The sequence below is a fragment of the Rissa tridactyla genome, chromosome 23 (genome assembly GCF_028500815.1).
Source record: "Rissa tridactyla isolate bRisTri1 chromosome 23, bRisTri1.patW.cur.20221130, whole genome shotgun sequence".
NCBI classification, from domain to species: Eukaryota; Metazoa; Chordata; class Aves; order Charadriiformes; family Laridae; genus Rissa; species Rissa tridactyla.
The window spans coordinates 1,531,592-1,555,110 of NC_071488.1; the positions used below are offsets into that span (position 1 = coordinate 1,531,592).

Consider the following 23,519-nt stretch of genomic DNA (forward strand, 5'->3'; position numbering starts at 1 on the left):
AAGCCAGAAGACATTCTTGTTAGGGAGTGGTTCCTGCAAGATTAGTTAGTGGCTAATACTTGTGGGAAGGCAATGTCATTCTTTCTGAAACATTCTTGTTCTGGTGATTGGGAAAATCTGGGCAATGCTGAAAGAGGTGAAAAGGCAAAACAGACAGGATAATTTGTTCTAAGGGCAATGCGAGACACCAAAGAAAGTTCAAAAACCCAAGATCATATTCTCCCTTATGAAAAACTGATGTCTAAGAAAGCTTAAAAGGCCTTGGAGGCACAGAGAGCAATGGATTTGGTCAGTGCCTGCATAAAGAAATTCTGCCCTTTAATCCTAGGTTTATAATGAAAAAACTGCATTCATTGCAAAAAAGGCTGAAAGCAGGCCTCAGGATGGTAAGATGCTGACATCACCTGAAAATATGACACCACTCCACCCAGTTGGATGAAACATCTCCCTGATTTTGATTTTAAATAGCCCAGGAAATATTTTGGCCTCTAATACTGTCACTTGGAATGAGCTTGTGTAGCAAAATAGGCATGTCACGACCAGGGAAATGAAAAGGCATTATTGCAGGGAACATAAACAAGCGCTGAATTTACTTAAGTGGGATGCTTTACATAAAATATGAGCTTGTCGGTAAAACCATTACATGCGCAAAGGGTGCCTCTGGGCCTGGGGTGGTCTGGACCAGTATAAAAGCCAGTGCAACTGCAGGCTCCCTCATCCACTTCTCTTGCCTTCTCCTCCGTGGTGAACAAGGTGAGCTGCAACCTCCTTTGCCTCACTCTTTCTGTTGTTCTCCTCTTTGTCTTTTGCCCTCCATTGAGTCTTTTCTTTGGATGTAGGTTCTGCTGAGAGCCTTGCTGGTTGATCCTGCTCCCATCATCTTTCTTATCCTTGTTATCCACACAGCGTAGATGGGAGAATGTCTTGGGCTTTCTTTGCAGGGAAACCTTGGGGACTGCGGCTCCCAGGCTCTCTTCGTCCCTGTGCGGCCTGTCCCTGCTCCCCAGCCTGTGCCTTTGCTCTTGCCGAGCAGGCTGTCAGACTGCACCTCACATAATGCCTTTTCTTTCCCTACCCTCTCTCCCAGGTGCACTTCCGCCCCACAGCCATGTCCTGCTACGATCTGTGCCGTCCCTGTGGCCCAACCCCACTCGCCAACAGCTGCAACGAGCCCTGTGTCAGGCAGTGCCAGGACTCCCGGGTGGTGATCCAGCCCTCTCCCGTGGTGGTGACCCTGCCAGGGCCCATCCTCAGCTCCTTCCCCCAGAACACCGCCGTGGGATCCACCACCTCTGCTGCTGTTGGCAGCATCCTGAGTGAGGATGGAGTGCCCATCAACTCCGGGGGCTTTAACCTCTCTGGCCTTGGTGGCCGCTACTACGGCAGAAGGTGCCTGCCCTGCTAAAGCTGGGCCGGACGTCCAGTGAGCGCATCGACCAGGAAGCCCAGAGCCAGGTGCCCAACTCAGGACGCAGCTGGTGGCCAGGGTTTCCAGAGGGGTTGAGCACCCTCGTGTCCTCCTGCAAAGGAGGGAGGGAAGCAAGGTGCCAGCCTATGTCTTCTTCTTGTGCTCCTGCTTTTTTCTCCGCCTCATGAGTCCCTGGTGTCTCCAGCTGTCCTGTGCCATGGGTTCATCCTGAAGCGAGTTGAGAGGGGCCCTGCTCATCAGCCTCTCTCCGTGTGCGTGGGAGGAAGACGTGTGTCCCGTTGCTGTGATGCGGTGCCTGACTACCAGCTGCCCTTGTAGCAGCCTGGACCGGGTCCCTTCCACCATGCGCTGCTTTCTTTCACTCTTTAGGCTCATTAAAGTTTATGCTGCATTGTAGCTTGATGTCTCCTCATGTTCCTTCCCTTCTGAGACAGCCAGCCAAGCTGTCCAGGGGCAAATGTGATGCTGTGGAGGGGATAAGGGTGGGCTCGTAAGGGTGAATGTTGGACCTCCGTTGTGCCCAAAGGAGCTGAGTGCTCTCAAGGCCATGGATATTGGAAAAGACATGAGACCGTGGAGTGGTAGGTGGTATTGTCTGAGTGTGCAAAGAGTGGCCAGGAGCTCCCACATGGAATATGTGAGTAACAACTGAGGTTGCATACTGGCTTCCAGTTGATGAGGCAAGCCGTTGACCTGCTGCAAGACATTTCTCTGCAGGCTATCGCCCAACTGGCCAAGGCTCTGATTGCATGTTACCACTCGCAATGTGACCCTGCCCTTCACTCCCCCAAGCACTCCTTCCAAACCCTGGAACTGCAGAAAGGCACAAAGGAATTGAAGGGCCACGTGGCAGCCAGGGCAACTGTGTAAAGGGACATGTGAGCCCTCTACTAGCTTTTGCATCATGGTGATGGTTTGAGCATAGGCGTGTAAAATGGGTAAGGGAGGGGGATGGACAGACAGGGATTGTCCTCCCTCATCTGAAAGCGATGGGTAGCGTCAGTGACATGTCCAGGAAACTCTGCAGAGAGCTACAAGGGAGCAGGAAAAGCATCTTTGGCCCCACTGGAGCAGTCTTGTGGTCAAAAGCATTAAGTGTTGCGGAGTCCTGCGTGTGTCGCTGTGTCCTGAAGGGACTCGGCTCTGGATCAGACATGCAGCAAATCCTCCAGAAACCACACTCAGGTGCTGTGGAGGCTGTGCCTGCAGAGGTCCCACGCAGTGACTCTTTTCTCTCTCCAACCAGGCCCCATGGTGGGGAGAGTGTGGCAGTGGTGCCCTGCCAGTTCTGTTCTTCGTGTCTCCTTCCCACGCACTTGCCCTCCAGAGGAAATACTTTGGTCCTGCTGCTCTGGTTGTGCTTCAGGTAAAGGAGGAGGCAGCTCTTGTGCCACGCTCCTCCAACTGCCGTTGCAAGGACTCATGGAGCCTGCTTGCTGCTGAACAGGGTTGGGTGTCCTGTGGAAATCCTGCCAAGTATGTGGTGGTGCCCGGTGTGCCAGCAGTCTGGATGGCCATAGCTAAGACGAGGGCAGGAAAAGGGACATGTATGGATTGGCCAGCACATGCCTTGGTCACCGGGGTGCCTCCGACTTTGCCAGAGGTGTCCAGCAGAGAGTGTTGGGAGGTGAATAGGCTTCATTCTTACCCACTGGTATTCTGCTGCTTAAGGCAAGTAGGGATGAAGGAGAGAAGGAAGATGGCAAAAGAGCCAGACAGACTTCTGCCAAGAGCAAAGCTCAACCACTGAGAGAGGGTGTAAAACCCAAGAGCAGAGGTGCCCTGCTTAGAAAGGCGATGCCTAGTACAGTGTGAGTGGGCAGAGCATGAGAGAGCGCAAATGATGGTAGGGAGCCTCGCATGCGGATGTCCAGGCTGAAGCCTCAGGGTTGTGAGGAGACCTGCCCCATTCGTCAGGAAATACTGTAAAGGGAGGGCCTGGAGGGCAAGGGGATGGCATCACCTGGTGAGGTGGGACACTCCTCATCACTGGCTGCATCATCTGCCTGTGCTGACGTGTCATTTCTCCTGGAAACATTTTGGCCTCTAATACAGTCACTTGAAAGGAGCCTGCGTGGTTAACTGGGCATGTCATGAACAGGGAAATGAAAAGGCAGCGTTGCAGGGAACATAAGCAGTGTCCCCATTTCTTAAATTGTGATGCTTTGCATGCAAGATGAGCTTGTTGGTAAACACATTACATGCACAAAAGGTGCCTCTAGGCCTGGGGTGGTCTGGACCAGTATAAAAGCCAGTGCAACTGCAGGCTCCCTCATCCACTTGTCTTGCCTTCTCCTCCGTGGTGAACAAGGTGAGCCGCAACCAGCTTTGTCTCTCTCTTGTCTTTACCATTTTTCTCCTCTTAGTCTTTTGTCCTCAACTGAGTCTTTTTCTTGATGTAGCTTTTCCTGACAGTCTTGGTCCCTGATCCTGCTCCCATCATCTCAGTTGTCCTTGTTCTCCACTGAGGGGAGATGGGACAATGTCCTGGGCTCTCTCTGCAGGGAAACCTTGGGGACCGTGCTTCCTCATACTTTCTTCTTCCCCATGCAGCCTGTCCCTGCTCCCCAGCCTGTGCCTTTGCTCTTGCCGAGCAGGCTGTCAGACTGCACCTCACATAATGCCTTTTCTTTCCCTACCCTCTCTCCCAGGTGCACTTCTGTCCCACAGCCATGTCCTGCTACGATCTGTGCCGTCCCTGTGGCCCAACCCCACTCGCCAACAGCTGCAACGAGCCCTGTGTCAGGCAGTGCCAGGACTCCCGGGTGGTGATCCAGCCCTCTCCCGTGGTGGTGACCCTGCCAGGGCCCATCCTCAGCTCCTTCCCCCAGAACACCGCCGTGGGATCCACCACCTCTGCTGCTGTTGGCAGCATCCTGAGTGAGGATGGAGTGCCCATCAACTCCGGGGGCTTTAACCTCTCTGGCCTTGGTGGCCGCTACTACGGCAGAAGGTGCCTGCCCTGCTAAAGCTGGGCCGGACGTCCAGTGAGCGCATCGACCAGGAAGCCCAGAGCCAGGTGCCCAACTCAGGACGCAGCTGGTGGCCAGGGTTTCCAGAGGGGTTGAGCACCCTCGTGTCCTCCTGCAAAGGAGGGAGGGAAGCAAGGTGCCAGCCTATGTCTTCTTCTTGTGCTCCTGCTTTTTTCTCCGCCTCATGAGTCCCTGGTGTCTCCAGCTGTCCTGTGCCATGGGTTCATCCTGAAGCGAGTTGAGAGGGGCCCTGCTCATCAGCCTCTCTCCATGTGCGTGGGAGGAAGACGTGTGTCCCGTTGCTGTGATGCGGTGCCTGACTACCAGCTGCCCTTGTAGCAGCCTGGACCGGGTCCCTTCCACCATGCGCTGCTTTCTTTCACTCTTTAGGCTCATTAAAGTTTATGCTGCATTGTAGCTTGATGTCTCCTCGTGTTCCTTCCCTTCTGAGACAGCCAGCCAAGCTGTCCAGGGGCAAATGTGATGCTGTGGAGGGGATAAGGGTGGGCTCGTAAGGGTGAATGTTGGACCTCCGTTGTGCCCAAAGGAGCTGAGTGCTCTCAAGACCATGGATATTGGAAAAGACATGAGACCATGGAGTGGTAGGTGGTATTGTCTGAGTGTGCAAAGAGTGGCCAGGAGCTCCCACATGGGATATGTGAGTAACAACTGAGGTTGCATACTGGCTTCCAGTTGATGAGGCAAGCCGTTGACCTGCTGCAAGACATTTCTCTGCAGGCTATCGCCCAACTGGCCAAGGCTCTGATTGCATGTTACCACTCGCAATGTGACCCTGCCCTTCACTCCCCCAAGCACTCCTTCTAAACCCTGGAACTGCAGAAAGGCACAAAGGAATTGAAGGGCCACGTGGCAGCCAGGGCAACTGTGTAAAGGGACATGTGAGCCCTCTACTAGCTTTTGCATCATGGTGATGGTTTGAGCATAGGCGTGTAAAATGGGTAAGGGAGGGGGATGGACAGACAGGGATTGTGCTCCCTCATCTGAAAGCGATGGGTAGCGTCAGTGACATGTCCCGGAAACTCTGCAGAGAGCTACAAGGGAGCAGGAAAAGCATCTTTGGCCCCACTGGAGCAGTCTTGTGGTCAAAAGCATTAAGTGTTGCGGAGTCCTGCGTGTGTCGCTGTGTCCTGAAGGGACATGGCTCTGGATCAGACATGCAGCAAATCCTCCAGAAACCACACTCAGGTGCTGTGGAGGCTGTGCCTGCAGAGGTCCCACGCAGTGACTCTTTTCTCTCTCCAACCAGGCCCCATGGTGGGGAGAGTGTGGCAGTGGTGCCCTGCCAGTTCTGTTCTTCGTGTCTCCTTCCCACGCACTTGCCCTCCAGAGGAAATACTTTGGTCCTGCTGCTCTGGTTGTGCTTCAGGTAAAGGAGGAGGCAGCTCTTGTGCCACGCTCCTCCAACTGCCGTTGCAAGGACTCATGGAGCCTGCTTGCTGCTGAGCAGGGTTGGGTGTCCTGTGGAAATCCTGCCAAGTATGTGGTGGTGCCCGGTGTGCCAGCAGTCTGGATGGCCATAGCTAAGACGAGGGCAGGAAAAGGGACATGTATGGATTGGCCAGCACATGCCTTGGTCACCGGGGTGCCTCCGACTTTGCCAGAGGTGTCCAGCAGAGAGTGTTGGGAGGTGAATAGGCTTCATTCTTACCCACTGGTATTCTGCTGCTTAAGGCAAGTAGGGATGAAGGAGAGAAGGAAGATGGCAAAAGAGCCAGACAGATTTCTGCCAAGAGCAAAGCTCAACCACTGAGAGAGGGTGTAAAACCCAAGAGCAGAGGTGCCCTGCTTAGAAAGGCGATGCCTAGTACAGTGTGAGTGGGCAGAGCATGAGAGAGCGCAAATGATGGTAGGGAGCCTCGCATGCGGATGTCCAGGCTGAAGCCTCAGGGTTGTGAGGAGACCTGCCCCATTCGTCAGGAAATACTGCAAAGGGAGGGCCTGGAGGGCAAGGGGATGGTATCACCTGGTGAGGTGGGACACTCCTCATCACTGGCTGCATCATCTGCCTGTGCTGACGTGTCATTTCTCCTGGAAACATTTTGGCCTCTAATACAGTCACTTGAAAGGAGCCTGCGTGGTTAACTGGGCATGTCATGAACAGGGAAATGAAAAGGCAGCGTTGCAGGGAACATAAGCAGTGTCCCCATTTCTTAAATTGTGATGCTTTGCATGCAAGATGAGCTTGTTGGTAAACACATTACATGCACAAAAGGTGCCTCTAGGCCTGGGGTGGTCTGGACCAGTATAAAAGCCAGTGCAACTGCAGGCTCCCTCATCCACTTGTCTTGCCTTTTCCTCCGTGGTGAACAAGGTGAGCCGCAACCAGCTTTGTCTCTCTCTTGTCTTTACCATTTTTCTCCTCTTAGTCTTTTGTCCTCAACTGAGTCTTTTTCTTGATGTAGCTTTTCCTGACAGTCTTGGTCCCTGATCCTGCTCCCATCATCTCAGTTGTCCTTGTTCTCCACTGAGGGGAGATGGGACAATGTCCTGGGCTCTCTCTGCAGGGAAACCTTGGGGACCGTGCTTCCTCATACTTTCTTCTTCCCCATGCAGCCTGTCCCTGCTCCCCAGCCTGTGCCTTTGCTCTTGCCGAGCAGGCTGTCAGACTGCACCTCACATAATGCCTTTTCTTTCCCTACCCTCTCTCCCAGGTGCACTTCCGCCCCACAGCCATGTCCTGCTACGATCTGTGCCGTCCCTGTGGCCCAACCCCACTCGCCAACAGCTGCAACGAGCCCTGTGTCAGGCAGTGCCAGGACTCCCGGGTGGTGATCCAGCCCTCTCCCGTGGTGGTGACCCTGCCAGGGCCCATCCTCAGCTCCTTCCCCCAGAACACCGCCGTGGGATCCACCACCTCTGCTGCTGTTGGCAGCATCCTGAGTGAGGATGGAGTGCCCATCAACTCCGGGGGCTTTAACTTCTCTGGCCTTGGTGGCCGCTACTACGGCAGAAGGTGCCTGCCCTGCTAAAGCTGGGCCGGACGTCCAGTGAGCGCATCGACCAGGAAGCCCAGAGCCAGGTGCCCAACTCAGGACGCAGCTGGTGGCCAGGGTTTCCAGAGGGGTTGAGCACCCTCGTGTCCTCCTGCAAAGGAGGGAGGGAAGCAAGGTGCCAGCCTATGTCTTCTTCTTGTGCTCCTGCTTTTTTCTCCGCCTCATGAGTCCCTGGTGTCTCCAGCTGTCCTGTGCCATGGGTTCATCCTGAAGCGAGTTGAGAGGGGCCCTGCTCATCAGCCTCTCTCCGTGTGCGTGGGAGGAAGACGTGTGTCCCGTTGCTGTGATGCGGTGCCTGACTACCAGCTGCCCTTGTAGCAGCCTGGACCGGGTCCCTTCCACCATGCGCTGCTTTCTTTCACTCTTTAGGCTCATTAAAGTTTATGCTGCATTGTAGCTTGATGTCTCCTCGTGTTCCTTCCCTTCTGAGACAGCCAGCCAAGCTGTCCAGGGGCAAATGGTATTCCACACAGGGCAAAGGGTGGCTGAAGGTATGTGGTGGACTTGTGCCATTCTTGGGGGAAGAGGAGGAGGGAAGGCTCACTATAATGATCACCTGGAAGGGACTTGCCCTTACACATGACAGAGCAATACAAAGTCATTCACATGCCCTTGTCCTGAATACCAGGCTTATTGTGACTCTCAGCAAACCCCTGAGAAGTTTTCCATGGCTCCAAGACATGTGTTATATGTGACAAAGTGCCCAGGAGTTGTATCCCTTCAGTCTGTCTCCAGACCATCTCTCTATGACCCCCAGACCTTGTTCTGAACTACTCAGCAATGTTGGCAGACCACCACAGTCAGGGTTGGGGAGTCCCGCTTCAGGTAGAGTGAGGGGCACCTGCTGTGCTGTCCCATATGCTGTAGGATCCCCTACAGTGCCTTTCCCCAGAGCTAAAGTCCTCTCTTCCCTGAAAGCCAGCTGCTGCCAGTGAAACCCATGTGCCCTGCTGTGCAGGAAGGCCCTCAGGAGACACACTCTCCATCCACACTCATGAGCCATGCTGAGCTGACAGCAGAAGCACGGTGGGGTGAAAAGATCATGCTGGGAAGGGAAGGCAGCATCTGTGCAAGTGATCAGCGAGAGCAGGGTGCGGCAGGGCAGATGGCAGCCTTTGGGCAGATGCCCACCAGAGGCCCTGACTGAGGCAGCTTCACCGTCTGGGAGGAGACCCTGCCTGTGGATTGTGTGGGGCAGGGATGTGATTGAAAGGAGACTCAGAAGGAAAGATGGATTTTCCACTTATGAAGCAAATGGAAGCTTCCGCCTTGCAGGAAGAAGTCCTTCCCCTCATTGTTGTGATAGATGGAGCTGGTGTCCTGTGTCCCAGGGGCACAGGAGATTTCCTCTTCTTGCACATCAATGGCCTGAGTGCAGTAACAACAGGCCCAATGGCCCTGATGAGCCCCACCTGGGGTCTCTCCCGCCTCCTTCTTCCCTTTGACCCAGAGCTCTATTTAAGCTCTGTCTTGTGGCCTTGGTCTTTTCTTCAGCTGGGTGGCAGGAGTGTGAGGCTCCTGTTCTTCTGCAGGTTTGCCTCTGCCTACCCATGAGCTGCCTGGATCTGGAGCCCGTTTCCCACAGTTTTCCCATCCTCTTCGTGGGTCTGTCTGGTTGTTCTGGCTCTGGTCAGCAATCACTGGGCTCTGTTGACGCGGGTTGCCATTGTTGGATCTGTTCCTGACCTGTGGGCTGACTGCCCTTATGATCACTCAGTTCTGCTTCATCGCTGTGAACCTGATGGTACTGTCAGGTACTGTCCAATGGGGCCATTGCCAGTGAGGGTGCTGCCCTCCTGGCCCTGTAATCATGCTCATCTCCTGGCTCCCACCCTGCAGGGAATAGCTGGCTCTCACAGAGCACTTGCCTGCATTTCTTTTTGAATGGCCTTTTACCATGATCAGGTTAACACTATGCATCTTCTAAGCTTGCTTCATCATCATAAATGAGGAATTTGGCCTTGACCTCTGTGATTAGAGAGTTGCCTGTCTCTGGTGAAGTCCCACACTAACGGAGGAATGTGTTTTTTCTACCCTTTGCAATGAGGACTCAGTTGGGGTGTCAGAGGAGTTGAGCTTGTGCCCCAAGCAGGGCTGTCGTTCCTCTTGGGGACATTCAACTCCTCTTCTGTCCCAGAAAATACAGTGCCGAGTGTTGAGTCTTTCCTTTAGCATGCATCTCTGGGGAGATCCTGACACCTGCTGCTCTCCAGGCTGTCTTTGCTGGCACTGCCAACCCTCTCTTGCTTCTGGGGAGAGTTGTGTGTTGTATGGAAATCTTGCTGAGTCTTTGGAACTGTGTTTGCTGTCCTGTCAGTACACAGAGCCACAGCAGAAGTTGAGGCATAGACCATGGGGAGCAGGAAAGCGGAGGTATTTGTTCCCCAGAATGTGCCTTTGTTTTTGTGGGGCTTGCCAGTCTAACAGGAATGACAAAGCAATACTTGGTTATGGCAGAGCAACATCCTTTGTGAAATTGTGGTGACTGCGGCCATCTAGATGCTGCTGAGAGAGGGGAGAGGGAAAACAGCCTGGTTTATTTCTTGGGAGAGCAATGCTTGATATCACAGAAGGGCAAAAGCCTAAGGGCAGAGCTGACATGCTGGGAAAACTGGTGCCCGAGACAACCTGAGTTGGTTAATAGGGAAAGCTGAGGATATGGATGGCCTTCACATAGGAACCTTGTTGGAAGCCTGGTCTTTAATGATAGGTTGGAAGGAAACGCAGACCCATATATTAAGACAAAACCTCAAAAAAAAGGCCCCAGGACGGTGAGAGGCTGTGATTACCTAGTGAGGCAGGCCATCTCCTTCTCTTTGTCTTCATCTTCGTCCTTCATTGCTGTGTCATTTCCCCGGAAACAATTTTGGCCTCTAATACTATCACTTGAAAGGAGCCTGTGTGGCTGAACAGGCATGTCATGAACAGGGAAATGAAAAGGCAGCGTTGCAGGGAACATAAGCAGTGTCCCCATTTCTTAAATTGTGATGCTTTGCATGCAAGATGAGCTTGTTGGTAAACACATTACATGCACAAAAGGTGCCTCTAGGCCTGGGGTGGTCTGGACCAGTATAAAAGCCAGTGCAACTGCAGGCTCCCTCATCCACTTCTCTTGCCTTCTCCTCCGTGGTGAATAAGGTGAGCTGCAACTGCCTTTGCCTCTTTCTTGTCTTTTGTTCTCCTCTTTTTCTTTTGGCCTCAGTCAAGTCTTGTTTTTTTTCATGTACATTCTGCTGAGAGCCTTCCTGCTTGATCCTGCTCCAATCATCTTTCTTATCCTTGTTATCCACACAGCGTAGATGGGAGAATGTCTTGGGCTTTCTTTGCAGGGAAACCTTAGGGATCAGCGATCTTGCATCTCCCTTCCTCCCTAGGCAGCCCGTTCCTACTCCCCAGCCTGTGCCTTTGCTCTTGCCGAGCAGGCTGTCAGACTGCACCTCACATAATGCCTTTTCTTTCCCTACCCTCTCTCCCAGGTGCACTTCCGCCCCACAGCCATGTCCTGCTACGATCTGTGCCGTCCCTGTGGCCCAACCCCACTCGCCAACAGCTGCAACGAGCCCTGTGTCAGGCAGTGCCAGGACTCCCGGGTGGTGATCCAGCCCTCTCCCGTGGTGGTGACCCTGCCAGGGCCCATCCTCAGCTCCTTCCCCCAGAACACCGCCGTGGGATCCACCACCTCTGCTGCTGTTGGCAGCATCCTGAGTGAGGATGGAGTGCCCATCAACTCCGGGGGCTTTAACCTCTCTGGCCTTGGTGGCCGCTACTACGGCAGAAGGTGCCTGCCCTGCTAAAGCTGGGCCGGACGTCCAGTGAGCGCATCGACCAGGAAGCCCAGAGCCAGGTGCCCAACTCAGGACGCAGCTGGTGGCCAGGGTTTCCAGAGGGGTTGAGCACCCTCGTGTCCTCCTGCAAAGGAGGGAGGGAAGCAAGGTGCCAGCCTATGTCTTCTTCTTGTGCTCCTGCTTTTTTCTCCGCCTCATGAGTCCCTGGTGTCTCCAGCTGTCCTGTGCCATGGGTTCATCCTGAAGCGAGTTGAGAGGGGCCCTGCTCATCAGCCTCTCTCCGTGTGCGTGGGAGGAAGACGTGTGTCCCGTTGCTGTGATGCGGTGCCTGACTACCAGCTGCCCTTGTAGCAGCCTGGACCGGGTCCCTTCCACCATGCGCTGCTTTCTTTCACTCTTTAGGCTCATTAAAGTTTATGCTGCATTGTAGCTTGATGTCTCCTCGTGTTCCTTCCCTTCTGAGACAGCCAGCCAAGCTGTCCAGGGGCAAATGTGATGCTGTGGAGGGGATAAGGGTGGGCTCATAAGGGTGAATGTTGGACCTCCGTTGTGCCCAAAGGAGCTGAGTGCTCTCAAGGCCATGGATATTGGAAAAGACATGAGACCATGGAGTGGTAGGTGGTATTGTCTGAGTGTGCAAAGAGTGGCCAGGAGCTCCCACATGGAATATGTGAGTAACAACTGAGGTTGCATACTGGCTTCCAGTTGATGAGGCAAGCCGTTGACCTGCTGCAAGACATTTCTCTGCAGGCTATCGCCCAACTGGCCAAGGCTCTGATTGCATGTTACCACTCGCAATGTGACCCTGCCCTTCACTCCCCCAAGCACTCCTTCCAAACCCTGGAACTGCAGAAAGGCACAAAGGAATTGAAGGGCCACGTGGCAGCCAGGGCAACTGTGTAAAGGGACATGTGAGCCCTCTACTAGCTTTTGCATCATGGTGATGGTTTGAGCATAGGCGTGTAAAATGGGTAAGGGAGGGGGATGGACAGACAGGGATTGTGCTCCCTCATCTGAAAGCGATGGGTAGCGTCAGTGACATGTCCCGGAAACTCTGCAGAGAGCTACAAGGGAGCAGGAAAAGCATCTTTGGCCCCACTGGAGCAGTCTTGTGGTCAAAAGCATTAAGTGTTGCGGAGTCCTGCGTGTGTCGCTGTGTCCTGAAGGGACTCGGCTCTGGATCAGACATGCAGCAAATACTCCAGAAACCACACTCAGGTGCTGTGGAGGCTGTGCCTGCAGAGGTCCCACGCAGTGACTCTTTTCTCTCTCCAACCAGGCCCCATGGTGGGGAGAGTGTGGCAGTGGTACCCTGCCAGTTCTGTTCTTCGTGTCTCCTTCCCACGCACTTGCCCTCCAGAGGAAATACTTTGGTCCTGCTGCTCTGGTTGTGCTTCAGGTAAAGGAGGAGGCAGCTCTTGTGCCACGCTCCTCCAACTGCCGTTGCAAGGACTCATGGAGCCTGCTTGCTGCTGAACAGGGTTGGGTGTCCTGTGGAAATCCTGCCAAGTATGTGGTGGTGCCCGGTGTGCCAGCAGTCTGGATGGCCATAGCTAAGACGAGGGCAGGAAAAGGGACATGTATGGATTGGCCAGCACATGCCTTGGTCACCGGGGTGCCTCCGACTTTGCCAGAGGTGTCCAGCAGAGAGTGTTGGGAGGTGAATAGGCTTCATTCTTACCCACTGGTATTCTGCTGCTTAAGGCAAGTAGGGATGAAGGAGAGAAGGAAGATGGCAAAAGAGCCAGACAGACTTCTGCCAAGAGCAAAGCTCAACCACTGAGAGAGGGTGTAAAACCCAAGAGCAGAGGTGCCCTGCTTAGAAAGGCGATGCCTAGTACAGTGTGAGTGGGCAGAGCATGAGAGAGCGCAAATGATGGTAGGGAGCCTCGCATGCGGATGTCCAGGCTGAAGCCTCAGGGTTGTGAGGAGACCTGCCCCATTCGTCAGGAAATACTGCAAAGGGAGGGCCTGGAGGGCAAGGGGATGGCATCACCTGGTGAGGTGGGACACTCCTCATCACTGGCTGCATCATCTGCCTGTGCTGACGTGTCATTTCTCCTGGAAACATTTTGGCCTCTAATACAGTCACTTGAAAGGAGCCTGCGTGGTTAACTGGGCATGTCATGAACAGGGAAATGAAAAGGCAGCGTTGCAGGGAACATAAGCAGTGTCCCCATTTCTTAAATTGTGATGCTTTGCATGCAAGATGAGCTTGTTGGTAAACACATTACATGCACAAAAGGTGCCTCTAGGCCTGGGGTGGTCTGGACCAGTATAAAAGCCAGTGCAACTGCAGGCTCCCTCATCCACTTGTCTTGCCTTTTCCTCCGTGGTGAACAAGGTGAGCCGCAACCAGCTTTGTCTCTCTCTTGTCTTTACCATTTTTCTCCTCTTAGTCTTTTGTCCTCAACTGAGTCTTTTTCTTGATGTAGCTTTTCCTGACAGTCTTGGTCCCTGATCCTGCTCCCATCATCTCAGTTGTCCTTGTTCTCCACTGAGGGGAGATGGGACAATGTCCTGGGCTCTCTCTGCAGGGAAACCTTGGGGACCGTGCTTCCTCATACTTTCTTCTTCCCCATGCAGCCTGTCCCTGCTCCCCAGCCTGTGCCTTTGCTCTTGCCGAGCAGGCTGTCAGACTGCACCTCACATAATGCCTTTTCTTTCCCTACCCTCTCTCCCAGGTGCACTTCCGCCCCACAGCCATGTCCTGCTACGATCTGTGCCGTCCCTGTGGCCCAACCCCACTCGCCAACAGCTGCAACGAGCCCTGTGTCAGGCAGTGCCAGGACTCCCGGGTGGTGATCCAGCCCTCTCCCGTGGTGGTGACCCTGCCAGGGCCCATCCTCAGCTCCTTCCCCCAGAACACCGCCGTGGGATCCACCACCTCTGCTGCTGTTGGCAGCATCCTGAGTGAGGATGGAGTGCCCATCAACTCCGGGGGCTTTAACCTCTCTGGCCTTGGTGGCCGCTACTACGGCAGAAGGTGCCTGCCCTGCTAAAGCTGGGCCGGACGTCCAGTGAGCGCATCGACCAGGAAGCCCAGAGCCAGGTGCCCAACTCAGGACGCAGCTGGTGGCCAGGGTTTCCAGAGGGGTTGAGCACCCTCGTGTCCTCCTGCAAAGGAGGGAGGGAAGCAAGGTGCCAGCCTATGTCTTCTTCTTGTGCTCCTGCTTTTTTCTCCGCCTCATGAGTCCCTGGTGTCTCCAGCTGTCCTGTGCCATGGGTTCATCCTGAAGCGAGTTGAGAGGGGCCCTGCTCATCAGCCTCTCTCCGTGTGCGTGGGAGGAAGACGTGTGTCCCGTTGCTGTGATGCGGTGCCTGACTACCAGCTGCCCTTGTAGCAGCCTGGACCGGGTCCCTTCCACCATGCGCTGCTTTCTTTCACTCTTTAGGCTCATTAAAGTTTATGCTGCATTGTAGCTTGATGTCTCCTCGTGTTCCTTCCCTTCTGAGACAGCCAGCCAAGCTGTCCAGGGGCAAATGTGATGCTGTGGAGGGGATAAGGGTGGGCTCATAAGGGTGAATGTTGGACCTCCGTTGTGCCCAAAGGAGCTGAGTGCTCTCAAGGCCATGGATATTGGAAAAGACATGAGACCGTGGAGTGGTAGGTGGTATTGTCTGAGTGTGCAAAGAGTGGCCAGGAGCTCCCACATGGGATATGTGAGTAACAACTGAGGTTGCATACTGGCTTCCAGTTGATGAGGCAAGCCGTTGACCTGCTGCAAGACATTTCTCTGCAGGCTATCGCCCAACTGGCCAAGGCTCTGATTGCATGTTACCACTCGCAATGTGACCCTGCCCTTCACTCCCCCAAGCACTCCTTCCAAACCCTGGAACTGCAGAAAGGCACAAAGGAATTGAAGGGCCACGTGGCAGCCAGGGCAACTGTGTAAAGGGACATGTGAGCCCTCTACTAGCTTTTGCATCATGGTGATGGTTTGAGCATAGGCGTGTAAAATGGGTAAGGGAGGGGGATGGACAGACAGGGATTGTGCTCCCTCATCTGAAAGCGATGGGTAGCGTCAGTGACATGTCCAGGAAACTCTGCAGAGAGCTACAAGGGAGCAGGAAAAGCATCTTTGGCCCCACTGGAGCAGTCTTGTGGTCAAAAGCATTAAGTGTTGCGGAGTCCTGCGTGTGTCGCTGTGTCCTGAAGGGACATGGCTCTGGATCAGACATGCAGCAAATACTCCAGAAACCACACTCAGGTGCTGTGGAGGCTGTGCCTGCAGAGGTCCCACGCAGTGACTCTTTTCTCTCTCCAACCAGGCCCCATGGTGGGGAGAGTGTGGCAGTGGTACCCTGCCAGTTCTGTTCTTCGTGTCTCCTTCCCACGCACTTGCCCTCCAGAGGAAATACTTTGGTCCTGCTGCTCTGGTTGTGCTTCAGGTAAAGGAGGAGGCAGCTCTTGTGCCACACTCCTCCAACTGCCGTTGCAAGGACTCATGGAGCCTGCTTGCTGCTGAGCAGGGTTGGGTGTCCTGTGGAAATCCTGCCAAGTATGTGGTGGTGCCCGGTGTGCCAGCAGTCTGGATGGCCATAGCTAAGACGAGGGCAGGAAAAGGGACATGTATGGATTGGCCAGCACATGCCTTGGTCACCGGGGTGCCTCCGACTTTGCCAGAGGTGTCCAGCAGAGAGTGTTGGGAGGTGAATAGGCTTCATTCTTACCCACTGGTATTCTGCTGCTTAAGGCAAGTAGGGATGAAGGAGAGAAGGAAGATGGCAAAAGAGCCAGACAGACTTCTGCCAAGAGCAAAGCTCAACCACTGAGAGAGGGTGTAAAACCCAAGAGCAGAGGTGCCCTGCTTAGAAAGGCGATGCCTAGTACAGTGTGAGTGGGCAGAGCATGAGAGAGCGCAAATGATGGTAGGGAGCCTCGCATGCGGATGTCCAGGCTGAAGCCTCAGGGTTGTGAGGAGACCTGCCCCATTCGTCAGGAAATACTGCAAAGGGAGGGCCTGGAGGGCAAGGGGATGGCATCACCTGGTGAGGTGGGACACTCCTCATCACTGGCTGCATCATCTGCCTGTGCTGACGTGTCATTTCTCCTGGAAACATTTTGGCCTCTAATACAGTCACTTGAAAGGAGCCTGCGTGGTTAATTGGGCATATCATGAACAGGGAAATGAAAAGGCAGCGTTGCAGGGAACATAAGCAGTGTCCCCATTTCTTAAATTGTGATGCTTTGCATGCAAGATGAGCTTCTTAGTAAACACATTACATGCACAAAAGGTGCCTCTAGGCCTGGGGTGGTCTGGACCAGTATAAAAGCCAGTGCAACTGCAGGCTCCCTCATCCACTTGTCTTGCCTTTTCCTCCGTGGTGAACAAGGTGAGCCGCAACCAGCTTTGTCTCTCTCTTGTCTTTACCATTTTTCTCCTCTTAGTCTTTTGTGCTCAACTGAGTCTTTTTCTTGATGTAGCTTTTCCTGACAGTCTTGGTCCCTGATCCTGCTCCCATCATCTCAGTTGTCCTTGTTCTCCACTGAGGGGAGATGGGACAATGTCCTGGGCTCTCTCTGCAGGGAAACCTTGGGGACCGTGCTTCCTCATACTTTCTTCTTCCCCATGCAGCCTGTCCCTGCTCCCCAGCCTGTGCCTTTGCTCTTGCCGAGCAGGCTGTCAGACTGCACCTCACATAATGCCTTTTCTTTCCCTACCCTCTCTCCCAGGTGCACTTCCGCCCCACAGCCATGTCCTGCTACGATCTGTGCCGTCCCTGTGGCCCAACCCCACTCGCCAACAGCTGCAACGAGCCCTGTGTCAGGCAGTGCCAGGACTCCCGGGTGGTGATCCAGCCCTCTCCCGTGGTGGTGACCCTGCCAGGGCCCATCCTCAGCTCCTTCCCCCAGAACACCGCCGTGGGATCCACCACCTCTGCTGCTGTTGGCAGCATCCTGAGTGAGGATGGAGTGCCCATCAACTCTGGGGGCTTTAACCTCTCTGGCCTTGGTGGCCGCTACTACGGCAGAAGGTGCCTGCCCTGCTAAAGCTGGGCCGGACGTCCAGTGAGCGCATCGACCAGGAAGCCCAGAGCCAGGTGCCCAACTCAGGACGCAGCTGGTGGCCAGGGTTTCCAGAGGGGTTGAGCACCCTCGTGTCCTCCTGCAAAGGAGGGAGGGAAGCAAGGTGCCAGCCTATGTCTTCTTCTTGTGCTCCTGCTTTTTTCTCCGCCTCATGAGTCCCTGGTGTCTCCAGCTGTCCTGTGCCATGGGTTCATCCTGAAGCGAGTTGAGAGGGGCCCTGCTCATCAGCCTCTCTCCGTGTGCGTGGGAGGAAGACGTGTGTCCCATTGCTGTGATGCGGTGCCTGACTACCAGCTGCCCTTGTAGCAGCCTGGACCGGGTCCCTTCCACCATGCGCTGCTTTCTTTCACTCTTTAGGCTCATTAAAGTTTATGCTGCATTGTAGCTTGATGTCTCCTCGTGTTCCTTCCCTTCTGAGACAGCCAGCCAAGCTGTCCAGGGGCAAATGTGATGCTGTGGAGGGGATAAGGGTGGGCTCGTAAGGGTGAATGTTGGACCTCCGTTGTGCCCAAAGGAGCTGAGTGCTCTCAAGGCCATGGATATTGGAAAAGACATGAGACCGTGGAGTGGTAGGTGGTATTGTCTGAGTGTGCAAAGAGTGGCCAGGAGCTCCCACATGGGATATGTGAGTAACAACTGAGGTTGCATACTGGCTTCCAGTTGATGAGGCAAGCCGTTGACCTGCTGCAAGACATTTCTCTGCAGGCTATCGCCCAACTGGCCAAGGCTCTGATCGCATGTTACCACTCGCAATGTGACCCTGCCCTTCACTCCCCCAAGCACTCCTTCCAAACCCTGGAACTGCAGAAAGGCACAAAGGAATTGAAAGGCCACGTGGCAGCCAGGGCAACTGTGTAAAGGGACATGTGAGCCCTCTACTAGCTTTTGCATCATGGTGATGGTTTGAGCATAGGCGTGTAAAATGGGTAAGGGAGGGGGATGGACAGACAGGGATTGTCCTCCCTCATCTGAAAGCGATGGGTAGCGTCAGTGACATGTCCCGGAAACTCTGCAGAGAGCTACAAGGGAGCAGGAAAAGCATCTTTGGCCCCACTGGAGCAGTCTTGTGGTCAAAAGCATTAAGTGTTGCGGAGTCCTGCGTGTGTCACTGTGTCCTGAAGGGACTCGGCTCTGGATCAGACATGCAGCAAATACTCCAGAAACCACACTCAGGTGCTGTGGAGGCTGTGCCTGCAGAGGTCCCACGCAGTGACTCTTTTCTCTCTCCAACCAGGCCCCATGGTGGGGAGAGTGTGGCAGTGGTACCCTGCCAGTTCTGTTCTTCGTGTCTCCTTCCCACGCACTTGCCCTCCAGAGGAAATACTTTGGTCCTGCTGCTCTGGTTGTGCTTCAGGTAAAGGAGGAGGCAGCTCTTGTGCCACGCTCCTCCAACTGCCGTTGCAAGGACTCATGGAGCCTGCTTGCTGCTGAGCAGGGTTGGGTGTCCTGTGGAAATCCTGCCAAGTATGTGGTGGTGCCCGGTGTGCCAGCAGTCTGGATGGCCATAGCTAAGACGAGGGCAGGAAAAGGGACATGTATGGATTGGCCAGCACATGCCTTGGTCACCGGGGTGCCTCCGACTTTGCCAGAGGTGTCCAGCAGAGAGTGTTGGGAGGTGAATAGGCTTCATTCTTACCCACTGGTATTCTGCTGCTTAAGGCAAGTAGGGATGAAGGAGAGAAGGAAGATGGCAAAAGAGCCAGACAGACTTCTGCCAAGAGCAAAGCTCAACCACTGAGAGAGGGTGTAAAACCCAAGAGCAGAGGTGCCCTGCTTAGAAAGGCGATGCCTAGTACAGTGTGAGTGGGCAGAGCATGAGAGAGCGCAAATGATGGTAGGGAGCCTCGCATGCGGATGTCCAGGCTGAAGCCTCAGGGTTGTGAGGAGACCTGCCCCATTCGTCAGGAAATACTGTAAAGGGAGGGCCTGGAGGGCAAGGGGATGGTATCACCTGGTGAGGTGGGACACTCCTCATCACTGGCTGCATCATCTGCCTGTGCTGACGTGTCATTTCTCCTGGAAACATTTTGGCCTCTAATACAGTCACTTGAAAGGAGCCTGCGTGGCTGAGCAGGCATGTCATGAACAGGGAAATGAAAAGGCAGCGTTGCAGGGAATATAAGCAGTGTCCCCATTTCTTAAATTGTGATGCTTTGCTTGCATGCAAGATGAGCTTGTTGGTAAAGACATTATATGCACAAAAGGTGCCTCTAGGCCTGGGGTGGTCTGGACCAGTATAAAAGCCAGTGCAACTGCAGGCTCCCTCATCCACTTGTCTTGCCTTTTCCTCCGTGGTGAACAAGGTGAGCCGCAACCTCCTTTGCCTCTTTCTTGTCTTTATCATTTTTCTCCTCTTTGTGTTCTGGCCTCAACTGTGTCTTTGTCTGAGCCACACTTTCCTGTGACCATTGCCTCCTGTCTCTCCTCTCTTTGCCACACTGAGGGGAGATGTGAGAAGGTCTTATCTGTGTTTTCAGGGCCCTTTTGGAGACTGCGGCTCTCAAGGCTCTCTTCCTCTCTATGTGGCCTGTCCCTGCTCCCCAGCCTGTGCCTTTGCTCTTGCTGAGCAGGCTGTCAGGCTGCACCTCACATAATGCCTTTTCTTTCCCTACCCTCTCTCCCAGGTGCACTTCTGTCCCACAGCCATGTCCTGCTACGATCTGTGCCGTCCCTGTGGCCCAACCCCACTCGCCAACAGCTGCAACGAGCCCTGTGTCAGGCAGTGCCAGGACTCCCGGGTGGTGATCCAGCCCTCTCCCGTGGTGGTGACCCTGCCAGGGCCCATCCTCAGCTCCTTCCCCCAGAACACCGCCGTGGGATCCACCACCTCTGCTGCTGTTGGCAGCATCCTGAGTGAGGATGGAGTGCCCATCAACTCCGGGGGCTTTAACCTCTCTGGCCTTGGTGGCCGCTACTACGGCAGAAGGTGCCTGCCCTGCTAAAGCTGGGCCGGACGTCCAGTGAGCGCATCGACCAGGAAGCCCAGAGCCAGGTGCCCAACTCAGGACGCAGCTGGTGGCCAGGGTTTCCAGAGGGGTTGAGCACCCTCGTGTCCTCCTGCAAAGGAGGGAGGGAAGCAAGGTGCCAGCCTATGTCTTCTTCTTGTGCTCCTGCTTTTTTCTCCGCCTCATGAGTCCCTGGTGTCTCCAGCTGTCCTGTGCCATGGGTTCATCCTGAAGCGAGTTGAGAGGGGCCCTGCTCATCAGCCTCTCTCCGTGTGCGTGGGAGGAAGACGTGTGTCCCGTTGCTGTGATGCGGTGCCTGACTACCAGCTGCCCTTGTAGCAGCCTGGACCGGGTCCCTTCCACCATGCGCTGCTTTCTTTCACTCTTTAGGCTCATTAAAGTTTATGCTGCATTGTAGCTTGATGTCTCCTCGTGTTCCTTCCCTTCTGAGACAGCCAGCCAAGCTGTCCAGGGGCAAATGGTATTCCACACAGGGCAAAGGGTGGCTGAAGGTATGTGGTGGACTTGTGCCATTCTTGGGGGAAGAGGAGGAGGGAAGGCTCACTATAATGATCACCTGGAAGGGACTTGCCTTTACACATGACAGAGCAATACAAAGTCATTCACATGCCCTTGTCCTGAATACCAGGCTTATTGTGACTCTCAGCAAACCCCTGAGAAGTTTTCCATGGCTCCAAGACATGTGTTATATGTGACAAAGTGCCCAGGAGTTGTATCCCTTCAGTCTGTCTCCAGACCATCTCTCTATGACCCCCAGACCTTGTTCTGAACTACTCAGCAATGTTGGCAGACCACCACAGTCAGGGTTGGGGAGTCCCGCTTCAGGTAGAGTGAGGGGCACCTGCTGTGCTGTCCCATATGCTGTAGGATCCCCTACAGTGCCTTTCCCCAGAGCTAAAGTCCTCTCTTCCCTGAAAGCCAGCTGCTGCCAGTGAAACCCATGTGCCCTGCTGTGCAGGAAGGCCCTCAGGAGACACACTCTCCATCCACACTCATGAGCCATGCTGAGCTGACAGCAGAAGCACGGTGGGGTGAAAAGATCATGCTGGGAAGGGAAGGCAGCATCTGTGCAAGTGATCAGCGAGAGCAGGGTGCGGCAGGGCAGATGGCAGCCTTTGGGCAGATGCCCACCAGAGGCCCTGACTGAGGCAGCTTCACCGTCTGGGAGGAGACCCTGCCTGTGGATTGTGTGGGGCAGGGATGTGATTGAAAGGAGACTCAGAAGGAAAGATGGATTTTCCACTTATGAAGCAAATGGAAGCTTCCGCCTTGCAGGAAGAAGTCCTTCCCCTCATTGTTGTGATAGATGGAGCTGGTGTCCTGTGTCCCAGGGGCACAGGAGATTTCCTCTTCTTGCACATCAATGGCCTGAGTGCAGTAACAACAGGCCCAATGGCCCTGATGAGCCCCACCTGGGGTCTCTCCCGCCTCCTTCTTCCCTTTGACCCAGAGCTCTATTTAAGCTCTGTCTTGTGGCCTTGGTCTTTTCTTCAGCTGGGTGGCAGGAGTGTGAGGCTCCTGTTCTTCTGCAGGTTTGCCTCTGCCTACCCATGAGCTGCCTGGATCTGGAGCCCATTTCCCACAGTTTTCCCATCCTCTTCGTGGGTCTGTCTGGTTGTTCTGGCTCTGGTCAGCAATCACTGGGCTCTGTTGACGCGGGTTGCCATTGTTGGATCTGTTCCTGACCTGTGGGCTGACTGCCCTTATGATCACTCAGTTCTGCTTCATCGCTGTGAACCTGATGGTACTGTCAGGTACTGTCCAATGGGGCCATTGCCAGTGAGGGTGCTGCCCTCCTGGCCCTGTAATCATGCTCATCTCCTGGCTCCCACCCTGCAGGGAATAGCTGGCTCTCACAGAGCTCTTGCCTGCATTTCTTTTTGAATGGCCTTTTACCATGATCAGGTTAACACTATGCATCTTCTAAGCTTGCTTCATCATCATAAATGAGGAATTTGGCCTTGACCTCTGTGATTAGAGAGTTGCCTGTCTCTGGTGAAGTCCCACACTAACGGAGGAATGTGTTTTTGTTTTTGTTCTGCTTCATCGCTGTGAACCTGATGTTTGAGCTGGACTCTGGACTGCACCTGTCTACTGTCTCAGTGTTGTCCTTCCTCAGGTACTGTGCAGTGAAATAATTCTTCTTTTACTTCTCTGTCATTTCTCCTGGAAGTGTTTTGGCCTCTAATACAGTCACTTGAAAGGAGCCTGTGTGGCTGAACAGGCACGTCATCAACAGGAAAATGAGAAGGCAGCATTACAGGGAACATAAGCAGAGTCCTCATTTTTTTAATTATGTTACTTTTGCATGCAAGATGAGCTTGTTGGTAAACACATTATGTGCACAAAGGGTGCCTCTAGGCCTGGGGCGGTTTGGACCAATATAAAAGCCAGTGCAAACTGCAGGCTCCCTCATCCACTTCTCTTGCCTTCTCCTCCGTGGTGAACAAGGTGAGCTGCAAACAGCTTTGCCTCTTCTCTTTCCCTTGTTCTTTTCTTTGTCTTTTGGCCTCAACTAGTCTTGATCTTGGTGTAGCTGTTGCTGAGTACCTTGGTCCTATATCCTGCTCTCATTGTTTTTCTTATTCTTGTTCTCCACTGTTTGGAGAGGGGAGTAAGTATTGCTTCTGTTTGCAGTGGCCCCTTCAGGACTGGGGCTTCTACATCTCTCTTCTGTCCTATGCACCTGTTCCTGCTTCCCAGCCTGTGCCTTTGCTCTTGCAGAGAAGGCTGTCAGGCTGCACCTCACATGTAGCCTGTGTTTTCCCTGCTGTCTTTCCCAGGTGCACCTCTGTTCCACAGCCATGTCCTGCTACGATCTGTGCCGTCCCTGTGGCCCAACCCCGCTCGCCAACAGCTGCAACGAGCCCTGTGTCAGGCAGTGCCAGGACTCCCGGGTGGTGATCCAGCCCTCTCCCGTGGTGGTGACCCTGCCCGGACCCATCCTCAGCTCCTTCCCCCAGAACACCGCTGTGGGGTCCTCTGCATCTGCTGCTGTTGGCAGCATCCTGAGTGAGGATGGAGTGCCCATCAACTCCGGGGGCTTTGGCCTCTCTGGCCTTGGTGGCCGCTACTACGGCAGAAGGTGCCTGCCCTGCTAAAGCTGGGCCAGATGTCCAGTGAGTGCACCAACCAGGAAGCCCAGAGCCAGGTGCTGGTCTGAAGACAGAACTACTGACCAGGGTTTCCAGACGGGTTGAGCACCCTCGTGTCCTCCTGCAAAGGGTGGAGGGATATGAGTTCCGTATGGAAACATGGGCAACTGATGTCTTATTCTTGAAATTCCTGCTTTTGATGACTTTCCTTGCATCTGTTATTTTGA

The 23,519-nt window shown here is 54.2% G+C and overlaps 8 protein-coding genes across 8 annotated transcripts; all 8 read left to right on the plus strand.

The window, feature by feature from the left end:
• Positions 1-716: 716 nt before the first annotated feature.
• Positions 717-1,405, plus strand: LOC128900917 (feather beta keratin). The gene is made up of 2 exons (XM_054182574.1): positions 717-745; positions 1,081-1,405. The coding sequence occupies exon 2, from the start codon at positions 1,109-1,111 to the stop codon at positions 1,403-1,405; it is 297 nt and encodes a 98-aa protein (XP_054038549.1). The 5' UTR covers positions 717-745; positions 1,081-1,108.
• A 2,267-nt stretch (positions 1,406-3,672) lies between these two features.
• LOC128900918 (feather beta keratin) lies at positions 3,673-4,398 on the plus strand. Its single transcript, XM_054182575.1, has 2 exons — positions 3,673-3,733; positions 4,094-4,398. The coding sequence occupies exon 2, from the start codon at positions 4,102-4,104 to the stop codon at positions 4,396-4,398; it is 297 nt and encodes a 98-aa protein (XP_054038550.1). The 5' UTR covers positions 3,673-3,733; positions 4,094-4,101.
• A 2,267-nt stretch (positions 4,399-6,665) lies between these two features.
• On the plus strand, positions 6,666-7,391 carry LOC128900921 (feather beta keratin-like). Its single transcript, XM_054182579.1, has 2 exons — positions 6,666-6,726; positions 7,087-7,391. The coding sequence occupies exon 2, from the start codon at positions 7,095-7,097 to the stop codon at positions 7,389-7,391; it is 297 nt and encodes a 98-aa protein (XP_054038554.1). The 5' UTR covers positions 6,666-6,726; positions 7,087-7,094.
• A 3,094-nt stretch (positions 7,392-10,485) lies between these two features.
• Positions 10,486-11,209, plus strand: LOC128900919 (feather beta keratin). Its single transcript, XM_054182577.1, has 2 exons — positions 10,486-10,546; positions 10,905-11,209. Exon 2 carries the CDS (start codon positions 10,913-10,915, stop codon positions 11,207-11,209), a length of 297 nt encoding a protein of 98 aa, XP_054038552.1. The 5' UTR covers positions 10,486-10,546; positions 10,905-10,912.
• Positions 11,210-13,476: 2,267 nt separating this feature from the next.
• LOC128900920 (feather beta keratin) lies at positions 13,477-14,202 on the plus strand. The gene is made up of 2 exons (XM_054182578.1): positions 13,477-13,537; positions 13,898-14,202. Exon 2 carries the CDS (start codon positions 13,906-13,908, stop codon positions 14,200-14,202), a length of 297 nt encoding a protein of 98 aa, XP_054038553.1. The 5' UTR covers positions 13,477-13,537; positions 13,898-13,905.
• A 2,267-nt stretch (positions 14,203-16,469) lies between these two features.
• On the plus strand, positions 16,470-17,195 carry LOC128900928 (feather beta keratin). Its single transcript, XM_054182617.1, has 2 exons — positions 16,470-16,530; positions 16,891-17,195. The coding sequence occupies exon 2, from the start codon at positions 16,899-16,901 to the stop codon at positions 17,193-17,195; it is 297 nt and encodes a 98-aa protein (XP_054038592.1). The 5' UTR covers positions 16,470-16,530; positions 16,891-16,898.
• Positions 17,196-19,466: 2,271 nt separating this feature from the next.
• Positions 19,467-20,173, plus strand: LOC128900914 (feather beta keratin). Its single transcript, XM_054182571.1, has 2 exons — positions 19,467-19,527; positions 19,869-20,173. The coding sequence occupies exon 2, from the start codon at positions 19,877-19,879 to the stop codon at positions 20,171-20,173; it is 297 nt and encodes a 98-aa protein (XP_054038546.1). The 5' UTR covers positions 19,467-19,527; positions 19,869-19,876.
• Positions 20,174-22,611: 2,438 nt separating this feature from the next.
• On the plus strand, positions 22,612-23,298 carry LOC128900910 (feather beta keratin-like). The gene is made up of 2 exons (XM_054182567.1): positions 22,612-22,640; positions 22,974-23,298. The coding sequence occupies exon 2, from the start codon at positions 23,002-23,004 to the stop codon at positions 23,296-23,298; it is 297 nt and encodes a 98-aa protein (XP_054038542.1). The 5' UTR covers positions 22,612-22,640; positions 22,974-23,001.
• The last annotated feature ends 221 nt before the right edge of the window (positions 23,299-23,519 follow it).